General features: G+C 40.4%; 1 protein-coding gene across 1 annotated transcript; it reads right to left on the bottom strand.

Annotated features, from left to right (window-relative positions):
- Positions 1–1,634: 1,634 nt before the first annotated feature.
- CLEC3B (C-type lectin domain family 3 member B) lies at positions 1,635–11,707 on the bottom strand. The gene is made up of 3 exons (XM_007424997.3): positions 11,448–11,707; positions 7,806–7,904; positions 1,635–5,547 (listed from the first exon to the last, which is right to left on the bottom strand). The coding sequence occupies exons 1-3, from the start codon at positions 11,548–11,550 to the stop codon at positions 5,147–5,149; spliced, it is 603 nt and encodes a 200-aa protein (XP_007425059.1). The 5' UTR covers positions 11,551–11,707; the 3' UTR covers positions 1,635–5,146.
- Between the last annotated feature and the right edge of the window lie 1,932 nt (positions 11,708–13,639).

A 13,639-nucleotide genomic window follows, 5' to 3' on the forward strand; every position in this document is an offset into this window, starting at 1 on the left:
ACAAAGATCCAGTTATGTCAGAAGGAAATGCTTCCCAAGGACTCTCCATATTTTTAAACAAAGTGAAACAGCTATTTCATTTTAAATCTCAAGCGACAGAGTGGTGGCAAGACATTTAAGTGCACGGCTATATGTCTCTTTAATCTGAAGCCACCTTGCTGTCCTCAGATTCTGTGGCGGGCGTTGTTCTTGTAGAAGAAATATCAGCTATCAGTCTATGCAGTAAAGGAGGGTACGATGTCTTTTTGCCTTTGGCAGCAAAATATCTTGGCCATCACTGTGAACTCCCAACATCACTCTGGCTATACAGACATTCTATGTCAGCTAAAATTTCCAAAGGCAGCTTCAGAAGACAGCATAAAACACAGTGATCTTAATTTTAATTAAGACATGTTTTGATTTTTCTCAAGGGCCCCCTTCTGCTTTCCGCTGCAAAGCAATTTCAAAATGTTAAGTGGGTGCAAACTAGTGCTGGGCATGAAAGTTCTTAAAACTGCAATTTGGGGGGAAGGGAGATGCAGGGACTGTGTGCTTAAATAATAGTCTTCCACATCAGTTTATTACTGCTGCTTCTTGTTCATGTGATTTTAGTAGCAGCAGTAATCAGGCCCTTAACATTTCTCTGTTACCCACCAGATATTGGAGTACTACAAAGCCATACAATGGAGGGCATCAAATGGCAATGTTGCTGTCACACTTAACAAACTCTGGGCAATGTCTCCTTGCTTACCATGCCATATACTGTAGGCCAGATGAACTTAAGACAAGATCAGGTATTATGGCTCTGAAGAGCATTCACATCTCCCCTCTCCACAGAAGCTAATTATGCTACTAAATTCTCTACTTTCCCCATGTGGAGCCTAAATGTTGCTGTTCAAAAAACAATTAATTCCTGTAGTATTTCCCACCCTGACAACCTCCTGAAATGCTTGATCTACAGCTCCCAGAATTTTCAGATTCCCAGTCATCATGGTCACTGGCCATGCTAACTAGGAATTCTACAGTTTGTACTCATAATACATCTGAAGGACACCAGCTTAGGAAAGGCTTGCATAATCATTAACTCACACCTAGGGGTTGGGGATGCAGATGTTATGTCTCTCATCTGCCTCAACAGTAGGATGTTTGAATGCTTTAAAATAGTGGCCAAGGCCAGTGCTGAACAGCTGGAATCCATTTGTTTCGGAAAAGTGCCATCTCAACTCTCAAACTGAGCCAGAGTTCTTGAGATGAAAGGAATACCACAGAGTTCTGGACAGGGCCCAGAAATCCCTCAGAAAAAGCCACTAGCTTCTATCTTTCTGTCATCACATCTTCTCTTCCATGGTCCTTTCTTCTCCTGTATTGCTTGCAGAGGTAGAGGCAGAAACTTCTTAAACGTAGGAAGATGCTCTGAATAACACAACTAGGGGGGATCAAGGGCTGTCTAAGATGTTTGGCTCAATCAGAAATACTGAGAGTTCCATCATGAAAAGCAAGCAGATGGATACGAAATGCTCTTTCTCTTAGGCCTCCCAATAACATATAATACAAACAGAGATGCTCCTGCCACGTGGTCAATTCATGTTCTTATGTGGGCATTTTACAATCTCAGTAGTTCACCACATGAATTAAAAAGATGACAAAATAAGAAATATAGCAAAGTTTTGAATAAGTTTATTCAAAATCTAGCCTTGAGTTTTTGCATCAAAGAAATTGATAGTCACATCCCCCCTGCCCAGTATTTTAAAAACAGTGTTTTACAGACATATTGAAACCACTTGCTTGCTGTAAATTGCTGACTGGAAGTACCTCTGATAATTGCTCAGATGGGAATTCATATACTTCGTGTCTTGCGTGCACAATTCTACAATTATTTCAATTTTCTCCCATAGTTGTTGTCATTGCTCTGATATATAGAGAGTTGGTGGATGCCAAATTACATAACTCACATAGAACCACAAATATCAAATGATAGATGAATGGGTAGGAGCTTATAAAAAATCTTTGAAACAAGAGATTCTATGATATATGTACAAAACTCCTACATTGGAAAAATCTTGCCTTTGCTAAAGTGTTCTTGGTTTTGTAAAGCGGCTTAATGATGCTGAAAGTTGCCGGCCAGAAATGGTCGACGCTTCAGCGGTTCGAGTCCAGCCTTCGCGTTAAACAGGGTGAGCTCCTGTTTCCTCCCCAGTTCCTGTCAACCCAACAGTTTGAAAACTCACGTGAGTAGACAAATGGGTACTCTCACTCCGGTGGGAGGAAAAATGCTGGCGGCGTCTTGCAAAAAGGAGTTGGGAGCAGTTGCCGGTAAGCGCGAAAAACCGCGCACACCCGAAAAGGGCGTGAAGCAACGGAAACCCCGCCTCCTGTGCTCACCAGCTGGGCTCTGCTCTAGGAAGGAGGCTCTGGCAAAACCACTTCTGAAAAACAATTGCCTTGAAAACTGCAAGGACTCGTCCAAGCAGTCACTGCAGGGTCAGCAATGACTGAGCGCAGACAAATAATAATAATAATAATAATAATAATAATAATAATAATGAACAAATCAAGCTATACAAATGAAACCCAGGTATCCACATTGGCATACCTTAATTGCATGATCCATCTCTGAGTTCCAGGATGTGGATCTAAACCCTACTGGCATTAATGGGGCCTGAATTTAGATCATAGTTAATTTGATGCACTGGTTTTAATGGGAGCAATGGGCTGTAAGCATCACATTTGTGCAGAGATGTCACACAGGTTGGGCTGGTTTAATTTCATGCAACACTCAGCTTTATTTCGCGGGAGGTACCATCTAATACAGAGCATTATACAATTTTGCAATCCTGGTTCTGGTTCACCCCACCACCAGTTTCAGCCCTCAGTGAGCTTTCTATAGTCAGCAGTCCTTTCTTTTCAAACATGACAGGCAATGTGATACAACTCTTTCTGCATAGATTTACTCAGGCATTTGAATTAACATCTATGGACATACAGTGAGAAGAGCATGCATAGTGACATGCAAAGGCTCCAGGCCAAACCTCTGTGTATTTGTCATGGAAAGCTGGAAGGCTCCCAAGTGCTTTCACCTGAACATACATACAAGCCCCCTCATGATTGGCATCCCCAATAACATACTACTGTTTGTCTCCTAGCCTTTTATCCTGAATGCAGGAAAATACAGAATGCATGTATGTGGGGACCTAGAGGGCGAGGCTTATGTTTACAGCCCTGCCCTTCCCAGTTAAAACTATCTCATCGTTATTTCAAAGCCTGAATGGAGCAATTGTGCTGTTTCATTGTGACATTTGGCATTTTAAAGCTGAAGTGGAATCCCCCAGGATTGTCCCATCAGAATAACAAGAATTATTATAGATGGGGTGGGGGGAGCAGAGGGCTGGATGCTCCATTGAGAAGACAGGAAGGGAAAAAGAGGGCTGGAACCTGGAGGGGGGGCAGAGTTGGCAAAGGGGTGATTAATGGGCAAACAGGCAGATGGGCAGCCAAGGGAACAGGCTTGAGCAGCAGAGCAGTGGCTGCACACAAGCAGAGGAGAGGAGTGGCACCACGGGATGGGCGGGGGAAACAGAGAGCTGAGAAAGCCAGGGGAAGAGTATCAGGATGGTGCCTAGCTGTGAAAAGGGGATGTCATGGCGAAGGGCACCAAGATCGTTCAGATGCTGCTCCATCCTGCTGTAAGGAAACCTGGACATCTTCTTAGATAAGCAAGGTAGGGAAAGCGTGCAGAGCAGGCTGTCTGCCGTTCTTTCTACACCCTTTACCAGCTTGGTCATGTGTTGTGTGCTGTGGGCGTTGGAAAGCGGAGTGTGAGCTGCATCTGCTCTGCTCTGGATCACCTGAGGAGGAAGAGAGGAGCTGCCCAACTGCCTCTCTTCAGGGATGCGCTAGCAGCTCCCAGCCCAGTCTGGCCAGTTGTCAAGCACAGTCTCTCTTTTCACGACTCCTCTCCCCTTCCAATTTTGGTCCCATTCTGTTCCATCTTCAGAAAGCTACTGCACTGACAGCCCAAGTCCCAATTCTCTGACATAATTTCTTTCCCATGCTCCCTTGGTTTGGAAATCAACATACTCATCCAGAAAACACTAGAGGTATTTTCAAACACCGAGCCTTTGCCATAGACATCTTCTCTCTTCAGGTAAATGGGGAAACTCAATCACATGTTTTTGAATGCAGGAAAAATGCTCTCCTTTGGGAATGGAAATGAATCCTACATACAAATAAGCAAATGCAATTATAAAGACCCACGCCCAGAATCAAGCTAATGACTGATTCGCTAATGTTTCTGTGGGAGCCCTTGAAGAAATAGAATTTTTTTCCCCTCCTTCATGGCTATGTTACTTGGGAGAAGGCTGGTGCTGTAACAACCTTCTGAAATCTTCCACTCTCCTTTCCAAGGCATTGGTACAACTTTTTCTAGCAGTTGATCAGTTCCTCCCCTACTTTACTTTTTCTTCTTTTGTACCTAATGTTTTTATCTAGACGTGCCCAGAAGGAAATTATAGAAGAGATACAGAGGTCTTCCCATCAGTTAAGCAGTTTAAAAATATATATTTTAGTACAACACATAAAACCTTGTTAGCGCCTTCCTTGCTTCTTCTCTTTCTACTAGCATTGCTCACATAGGATAAATTGATGCAGCTCTGCTTAATTCTGAGTTCAGTGGTGAAATGAAAGCAGGGATGCTAAAAACACTTCCAGCTTTTTAGTCCAACGGATAAGGGCAATTCAGCAAAAGCCAGTTTAATTTGGTGCAATTAGCAGGGGGAGAAAGAGGATTGCAGGAAAATTGCATGCAACAATAAATTGAAAGACCATATTACTTTGTCAGAGTTTGAATGTTCCCAAATAGTAAAGCCTTTGTAAAAAATTTTGAGTGTAAAAATAAAGGTACTTATGACTTTTACCTAAGTAAGTATAATGTTGCTTCTAATGAGTAGGATGTAGCTTTCAGCCAATTAAAGTGCAGCATAGATCTAATTCATTCTAATCCATTGCCATAACTTTTTTCTGCTAAGTGTGTGTACATATGTATGTGTCTCATCATAAATATCTATATATCTATGTATAAGCAAACACACACACAGGCACACACACAAAGCTCAGTTCCAGGGATCAATGGAATGTATTGATCCAACCTTCCCCAAGAGGCACCTCTCTATTAAACAATCAGGAACTGGCACACATAGAGCAGCTGGTCTCTGCACCTCTTGTCAAACCACTTTCCCACAGCTACTGCAGACAATGCAGCACAGTTTTCTTGCTTCCCTCCATCAGGCTGGGTGGTGATCTCCGTTTCCCAATTCTTATAGCCAATGCCGTTGCTTGTCATGTCCACCCATTTGCCTTCCACTGCCAGGTCATTGATGCCAAGCCAGACTTCCACCTCAGTCCCCAGGGTCTTCCTCACATAGTCATAGAGAGCATCATTTTCGTCCCCCGTCTGTGGGGTACTGAGGGTGCCACCCTGGGAAATGCAGTCTTCGCTGGCCTCATGATAGGTCTTGGGATGGGAAAAAGCCAGGAAACATTTTAGGTTGATTTTGGTGCCTTTCAGACAAACTAATAAAAGACAAGCAAAAAAAGAAGGGAGAGACAAGGTATTATCAGAAAAGGAATGCTATAATGAGAAGTGTCTGTGCTAAATTATTATTAATATTAATATTAGATTTTTATCCCATCTTTTTTATATATAACTCAGGGTGGTGAACATACCTAATATTCTGTAGTGGCAATGCAGAAGACCATTGTTATTTCAAGGAGTTTAGGCTACCTAGTTTGATTTCTCCTGCACGTGTTAAGAAAGCTCACTTTGAATTATAATAATACTTAGCTAGCTTGTTTTTCTCTTTTACTTAGAATTGGGGAGGGGGGAGGAAAACCCTCAGGATTGTTTAAATTAAGCACTAGCTCAGTCTTGTCCAAACTTGGCCACTTTAAGATGAGTGGACTTCAACTCCCAGAATTCCCCAGCCAGCATGCTGGCTGGGGAATTCTGGGAGTTGAAATCCACTCATCTTAAAGTGGCCAAGTTTGGACAACACTGCACTAGCTTATCTATGCAGTTCTCAGGCTTTGGAGCAGGTATCACACCTAGTCAAGGTCACTTTCATACCCCCTGACTCCAAAACAGAGTCATGGGTTTGCAGTGCCAGACTTTAATAAAAAGCCCTGGCATTACCCCTGGAAGTTGGAGCATGGACACAGGTCTTGGGATTAGGTGCTGCGTTATTTAAGTTATTTTTGGGGTCTCTCCACTGTCTCCTTAAGGTAGCTCCCAACAGTGGGGGAAGAAGTTTATCACCTTGCTTGGTATGTTATGCTTTTATACTATGCTTATGTATTTCTGTTTAATTCTATCTTACGCTCTTGTATTCCTGTTTGCTAGACTTAACCATAAAGCTTAAAATCTCCTTACCTACTGGTGTGTTCATTGTCTCTGGATCTAAAAGAACTAAAAGAATGAATTGCCTGGGCACCTGATCACTGCCTTGACAATTGGCAAAACATACTCCTGCCTATTTTCCCCACAACAGCAACTGTAGACATGCAAAACCATCTTCCTGCTGCTAGTCAAGAAGCAAAGAATTGAAGGAACTCTACATAATGAGAAATGGCATGGCCCACAGTTTTCTCAGGGAAAGTCTGACACACACACATGGGCAAACTTTGACTGTAGTTGCTAGCAGTAATTTTGCTTGCAAGGAGTCCGAAGTAACTGGCACAAGGAGAGGAATAGATGAAATGTTTGCCCTCCCCTCCCCCAGATAGTTTGGCCATCTAATGTTTGCCATTTAATGTTTCGCCAAGAACATTATCCCTCTGCCTGTCAGCTAGATGGTGATGGCATCTCTCCAGTAAAGAAGTGCTCTAGGAGATCTCTCTCCTGAGCCATTTCTGTGGATGGTGATTTGCTGATTTTTTTACTGCCTGCCTTTCTGCCCAGCAGAACCCTGATTCATGCTCTCTTTTCCATTGCTTTGAATAATTAATTAATACTATGTGAGTAAGGTCTCAGAAACTTTGGCTTTTGACCCCAAGTCTCTTGCTTATTGAGAGTTTTTATGATTGACAGTGAAGTGACTTACAGCCCATAACTGAGACCAGAAGACTATCTAAGTAATCAAGGACAGGGAGGGTTCTGAGTATCAAGTTCTGAATCCATATCAACAGATTGTGGATTTCCTAGAAATCTCACACACCATCCTTGTGCACAAGCAATGGGGATTGTGGTGCAGAGGGAAAGTGAATATTTAGCTATGGTGTGTGTATGTTAAGGTAGGGCATGTACTTGAAGTTTGCTTGTTCAATGTACTTTTTTGTTTGCTCTGAGTATTTTCATCTGGTGTGAGTTTGTCTATTATCATCCATATGCCTTTTTTGGGGAAGAAAAAAATTGGGGTAATTTGATATTTGTCACTATGATCCCTCTTTTTGGTTTCACTCAGTTTCTTTGCCAAATTATTTGTCTCTGAACCTCCTAGTTTATCTTATGTGAAATGGGTGCTGAAGCTGAAAACTATGGGTTGAAAAGAGTGTTTCAACAGACTATCTCTGATGTATGCTGAAGTTTTGAGCGAATACTTTTTTTTTAATCTCTCTTCTACTGAGAAATATATATATTTTTTCTGACTAGCCCCAAATACTACAACAGCCATTTTGAGAAAGCATCCATGACATACACTCAATATGGCAGATATGCCCACTGGTCCAAAAATCTGGGGGCTCCTGGAACAAAATATTATTTTCTTGACTACTTTTGTTCTATAAACCAAGCCAATTTTGTGGTCTGAGAAAGTGATGACTGTTGGATTGTATACCTGTTTGAAGTGCTTGCTTTTCCTTTAGTAAGGCCACCTCCTGGGAAAGATTCTCTAGTTGCTCTTTAATGTCTTCAATCATTCTGAGGCTTACAACATCTGTTAAGTGAAGAATGAGATAAATGATAACATCTGTCTGCATCTAATAACTGCGCATTCAAACTGATGAATAGAATGAAAACCTCCTCCATTGGTGATGTAACCTCAAATGAAAAGGAAAAAAAGAAAGTTTGTGTACTTATCCTAAATCTGTAAACTATTGTATGTTTTATAAAGTTATCAAGTGAAAATGTTTCCATACCTCAGAAACAAAAAAACAAAACAATCCCTCCCTTTGTTGCAGATTGTTTTTTAAAAGAATGAGCTGGGAAAAAAAGGCAGTCCTAGTTCCTTATATATGTTCTCTACCCTTTGTAGCTTTATTTTATCAAAATTTTATATTTCTCATATGACCACTCCCATTTGGTTGTAGTGTATATTATGCACATGTACAATGATGTAATTTTCTTCCTTCCATTTATGGCACTATATAACTCTGCAGACAATAAAAACTCAAGATTCTTGGGTAAATCAAAGCTTGTTTACATGTACTTTACTTCTGGTTACCACAAGTTTTAAATCACAATGTGACTCCCTTGGGTTTCAAATTACATCTAATCTACTGATGCACAATAGCTAAACTGGGGTTTACTGTTACTTAACTCACAATCTCACAATGAGACAGAGGGAAGTCAGTAGCCTCTAATTAACCAGACTTCCAGGAAACTTCAGCTTCTAATTAACCTTTAGACTCTGTAAACAGAATGAAAACCATAGTAAGTTAATTGGTTCTGGTGGAAGGTCAACAACCATATATCAAAGCCTTGCCCACCACAGTGATCTGGAATTTTCCTAGGCATCCTCCATTTTGGGCTTGCTGAATAGTGACTTTTGAGACAGAACATATAAAGGGCAGTTTTGAAATACAGTAAATATCCTCAGATCTGGCCACTTTGCTTAGTATTATCATATGCTCAGCTCATTTCTGACCCATGTTGTGTTTGAGGCTCAGTTTTCACTATGAGAATTGAAAGTGCTTTACAAATTAAAAAGAAAGCAAATGAGAAGGATATCAGTGTTTTTAGGCATTGGTCGAACTAAATTTAATGGGCTCAGTTAGTTATATTTATCACAATATCAACCTTGTTTCAAACTGTGCTCTCCTTGCCCCTAGGTATGTAGAACTATTCTAGTATTTTAATTTAATTAATGTAATTGCTAACTATTGATTGGTCAAGACAGGATTCACTGTGGACATCTCCTCCACAGGTCTGTAGTTCAGTGTACTCCTGCATGTGTACACACCAACTCTCCTGTGAACCCCCCTCTTCTCCCCAGCGTCTTGCATTGCCATTGCTGGTTAAGCAAATACAGGCCTATTAATAGAATAAGCAAACTACAGCCCTGGAATCCATTTCTGATGCCCTGGAGGCTCATCCAACCTCATCACCAAACTTCAGTGGCTCAATCACCTAACACAGTAGCTTGGCTTTTGGGCCTTTTGAAGTGCAGGATACACAAAACCAAAGAAGCCCTGCTCTGCCCCTATCCATTCCGTCCTCAAATCATCTGCAACACACTTCAAAGGCGACCTGCGTTTTTCCTACACTGGGGGTTCCTAAACCTTTTGCCATCACACCTTCCTTTAGTGTAATCTTCATGTACACACCTCCCCTAAAAATCCAAACACCAAAATGAACCCAAATGAAAACAATGCAATGAAACTTTGGGAAAGGTGGACTTATTGTAATAACGTACTAAAAGGTTCTTCACCCCTCCCCTGGACTTTGTCTGCGCCTCCCTAAGGAAGGCACACCTCACAGTTTGGGAAACTCTGCCCTACACCATCTGTAGCTGAGAAAAGCATGCCCATAGCCTGGAGACCGGTCCCTTGTGGAGGGTACCTGCAGCCAATCGCTGCTCAGATCAGCCAACCCAACATGCAGGTGACAAATCTCAGCTCAGCAGTCCTCCCTCTCCTCGCTTTGAACGTACTACAAACGATTGACTTGCTGCCCTCATTTGAAAGATTTGAAGTATGTGAATGTTTAAAAACACCCTCTCCCCTCCCTTTGCAGAGAGAGATGCAAGTGCGCTTCTAGTCCCCTCTTTGTCTCTTGGGGAGACCACTAGAAAACCCAGCACTAGATTAGGAAGTCAAAATCCATCCTCCAAAGAAAACCATCCTTCTCTGGAAGAGAGTCTCTTCCTGGGCATAAAAAGCTAGCACTTAAAGGAGATGATAATCAGAACATGGAAAATGATTTCTTTCTTTCAGCTTCCACAGCTGGCTTCAGCAGAGATGTAACAGCAAGGGAAGGGTGGTGGATTTTCCATGCTGAACAAAAAAGACTGCATTACTGACACTGGCTTAATTCCCGGGAGCAAATATGTTGCATGTTCCTTACTTAAAGACAGTTTAACTGAGTTCTATTACTAAGGTTTCACCTCCAATGAATATTGCCAAAAGTGTTTAGCATGTTAGCTGTGGATGTGGTTATACCAGTTTGGAGCACACTTGAATTCTCTGTTGAGCAAAAGTTTTGAACTATCTTATGTAGAGGCTTGTTTGAAAAGAAGGATTTGGGAATCACATTTAGCCCATTAGGAAGTATTCAACCAAGTTCATATCCAGACTATGGTCCCAAGAATTTGAGTTCCCTCAAATCAATAATAAATATATTTTAGTCACCCAAGGAACAAAGTTCTCCAGGCAACATCCAAACTCCTGGCATCATGGTACAACATATCCAGGTTATGAGGAGAAAAAGAGACATTAGCTGGCCTCATTTGAGACACAAGGAAAAAAGTGTATTTTGTATTTACTGAGAGCATTTTTGGAATACCCTAAACATTAAAAATTAGAACACATTCTGGTTTACATCTCCTTATGTTTTTTTTTAGCTTTTTTATTTAATAAAACAGAACAAATAGAAAAAAAAATAAAATAACAAAGAGAAAAGAAAAATAAAGCAATATAACAATCTCATATCTATATAGGCTATATATATGAAATATTACCCAACAGTTTCAATAAAGGATCTCCTACAGAGAAATAAGTCCCACTGAGTCTAACATGTTTTATCTGTAGGTAATATACTGTAAGAATAATGTTTATTTATTGCACACTTTTATAGGATTGCAGTCTAATCCAATTCTCTCTCTGCCTGCATTAAAGCACAAGATTATCAGACTGTAAACAAAAGGTTTGTGGTATGTGCTATTCCCCAGGCACAAACACTGCAGAATCAAACCCTACTCTTTTGCTACATCAGATACATTAAATAATTCTTGGCCTGGTTGTGTTAGACACACACACACACATACATACACACATACACACAGAAGCATAGAAGAATCTGATCGATTTATGGATTCCATTCATTTTCAAGCAGAAACAAAAAGTCATTTTTTAAAATTTATTCAATAATCAAAGTTCAGTATATTGTGACTTGGTCAAACAATCAGCTGTAGTTTTAATCGATATTGGCTGCAATACATAGAACAATAATAGAACAATTTTCCCCCTTTAAACCAAATTTTGCAAAATGGAAAGATCACTCTGAAATGGAGACTTGGAAGTCGATCTTCTTGGCTCCTTACCTTTTCTGACTTCTGGCTTTTTCTTGGGTCTGGTGTTTTGTTGAGCTGTTATTTGTGCCACGCAGAGGAGGCACACTAGAAGGCAAATTCCTCGGAATGGCATTTTGCTGCTGCTTCGCTCAGAGAGTGGAACGAAAGTGGAATTGGCTGCCTCGGGTTAAGCTTCTTAACATGACATTAACCAAAAATGTCTGGTCAAGAAAGAGTTCCAATTTCTTCTGTAGCGTTCCAGTGACTAAAGGTTATTTTGCAGATTGCTGGGAGAGATCCAGTATCCTAAGGGCTTTCCAGCTAAACATGAAGGGGTGTGTATGTGGAAACGGGATGCTTCTTTACTTTTGTGGGCTTTTGTTAAATTTGCAGATTAAAAAAGCAAGACTGACAGTGCCTATTTCCATTATTTCACTGCGAGTCCCAACACAGTCCTTCTGCCTAGGTTCCCAACTTTTAAACCAGCCACTGTAGCTGGGCTTTTATGAACAGATCAATATTCATTTATTTTGCATTAAAATGAACTTTGGTGTCGGAGGAGACTTCTGAGAGTTCCATGGATAGCCAAGAAAACAAACAAATGGACCATAGAACAAATCAATCCAGAATTTTCTTTTGAGGCACAAATGATATAGCTCAATTTATCATATTTTGGACACAGACATAGCTCTCTGGAGGAACCTATTCTGGGAAATGTGAGAAGAGAAGAGGACAACCAGCAAGGTGGATAGACCTGATTACAATGGCAATGGGTGTACTCTTGGAAGACCTGAAGGGCTAGGTTGGGCAGATCATCCTGGAGAAAGTCTGTGTGGTCGTCATTAAGAGTTGATACCAACATGATACAACTTAATCAGTATCTCAGAACACATATAAAATTATATTAACCTAAAACAATACACAGATGTACCTCTCTTGAAGCAATCATTTATGTTCCATCATAGCCAGTATACAGAAGTTGGCTACATTACCTGAGTTCTCCACCTCCTGATCAGCTAAAAGGAGGTTGAGATAGGCCTGCCTAAATATCATGATGTAATTGAGGAAATATATGTAGCTCAAATATCTCTATAAAAGAGACAGCACAGCAGTACATGACCCAGTTTGATTTCTCCCTCACCACATGGGCAGATATGCTGTTCTTTTGGAATGTTGCAAAACCTGCCCTCTAAAGCAGCAGATGGAAGGGCATTATAGAGGGCCAAAGTAAAAGCTCTTCCAATATTTTTGGAAACAATATTAAATAATGGGCAGGTGCTATACTTTTTTTTTTTTTTTTAGTCTCACTGGGATAAAGTAAGGTAGAGCCAGGCTGAAATCATTTTGGAGGTTAGTATCTCTGGCTTGTTGCTTAAAGAATGATTTGGCAAATCAGCACACCCTCACAGACAAATCTTTTAGAATTTGTTGCCATAAGGTATCAATCTAATTGCTTTAAAACTAAAACTTGTACATTTTTTCAAACAACAGGATGGTCATCTCCATTGCCCCTTACGTGTGACCTTCCAGAGGCATGTCATTCTGATTTGATTCTGGCTTAACTGAACAATTATCAGCTGATTCATTAACAAGGAAAATAATATAGCAGATATCATATCTATGTTTGTGTTCGGTCTACAAATGCATTGACAATAGTCAAATTGGTTATACACAATGGTCACTATCATAGCATGGGTATATAAAATGCCTTTTCCATTATAGTCAGGTGCATATAAGCTTCTGGCATACATACTATATTTGAATGCAGGACATCTGATTGTACCCACTTGGGTACAGACCTTCTCACAAATTTCAGAATTCAACAGACATTACTATATGGCTCTCATCAATGACCTTGATTCCAGAAGTGGAATTCTAAAATATCATTCCCATTTCCTTCTTGCTGAACTGAAGGAATATGCAATGTTACTTCAGATAATCCAGTGAACTGAAAGAATTTGTAAGATAACATCTGGGTCTCACTAACTATATTAAAAATATAGCATCTTTTTGCAACAGTAAAGATTTTCACATAACAAACAGCCACTTGTTGCTCATAAATGTTTTTTTAAAAAACAAGATCTTTACAGCTGTGCTAATTGGGCTTATTGCTGCCAGTCTTTGCTAAGGATACTTCTATAGCTAGCAAAAAAAAAAAAAAAAAGCAAAGTATTTTTGGGCAAGATATTTTATTTTCTCTTAACTTTTAATGAGCTACTGAA

This window comes from Python bivittatus, unplaced genomic scaffold (assembly GCF_059951505.1).
Source record: "Python bivittatus isolate LINGU-HERP-01145 unplaced genomic scaffold, Pbiv_v1 ctg000610_np1212, whole genome shotgun sequence".
NCBI lineage: Eukaryota > Metazoa > Chordata > Lepidosauria > Squamata > Pythonidae > Python > Python bivittatus.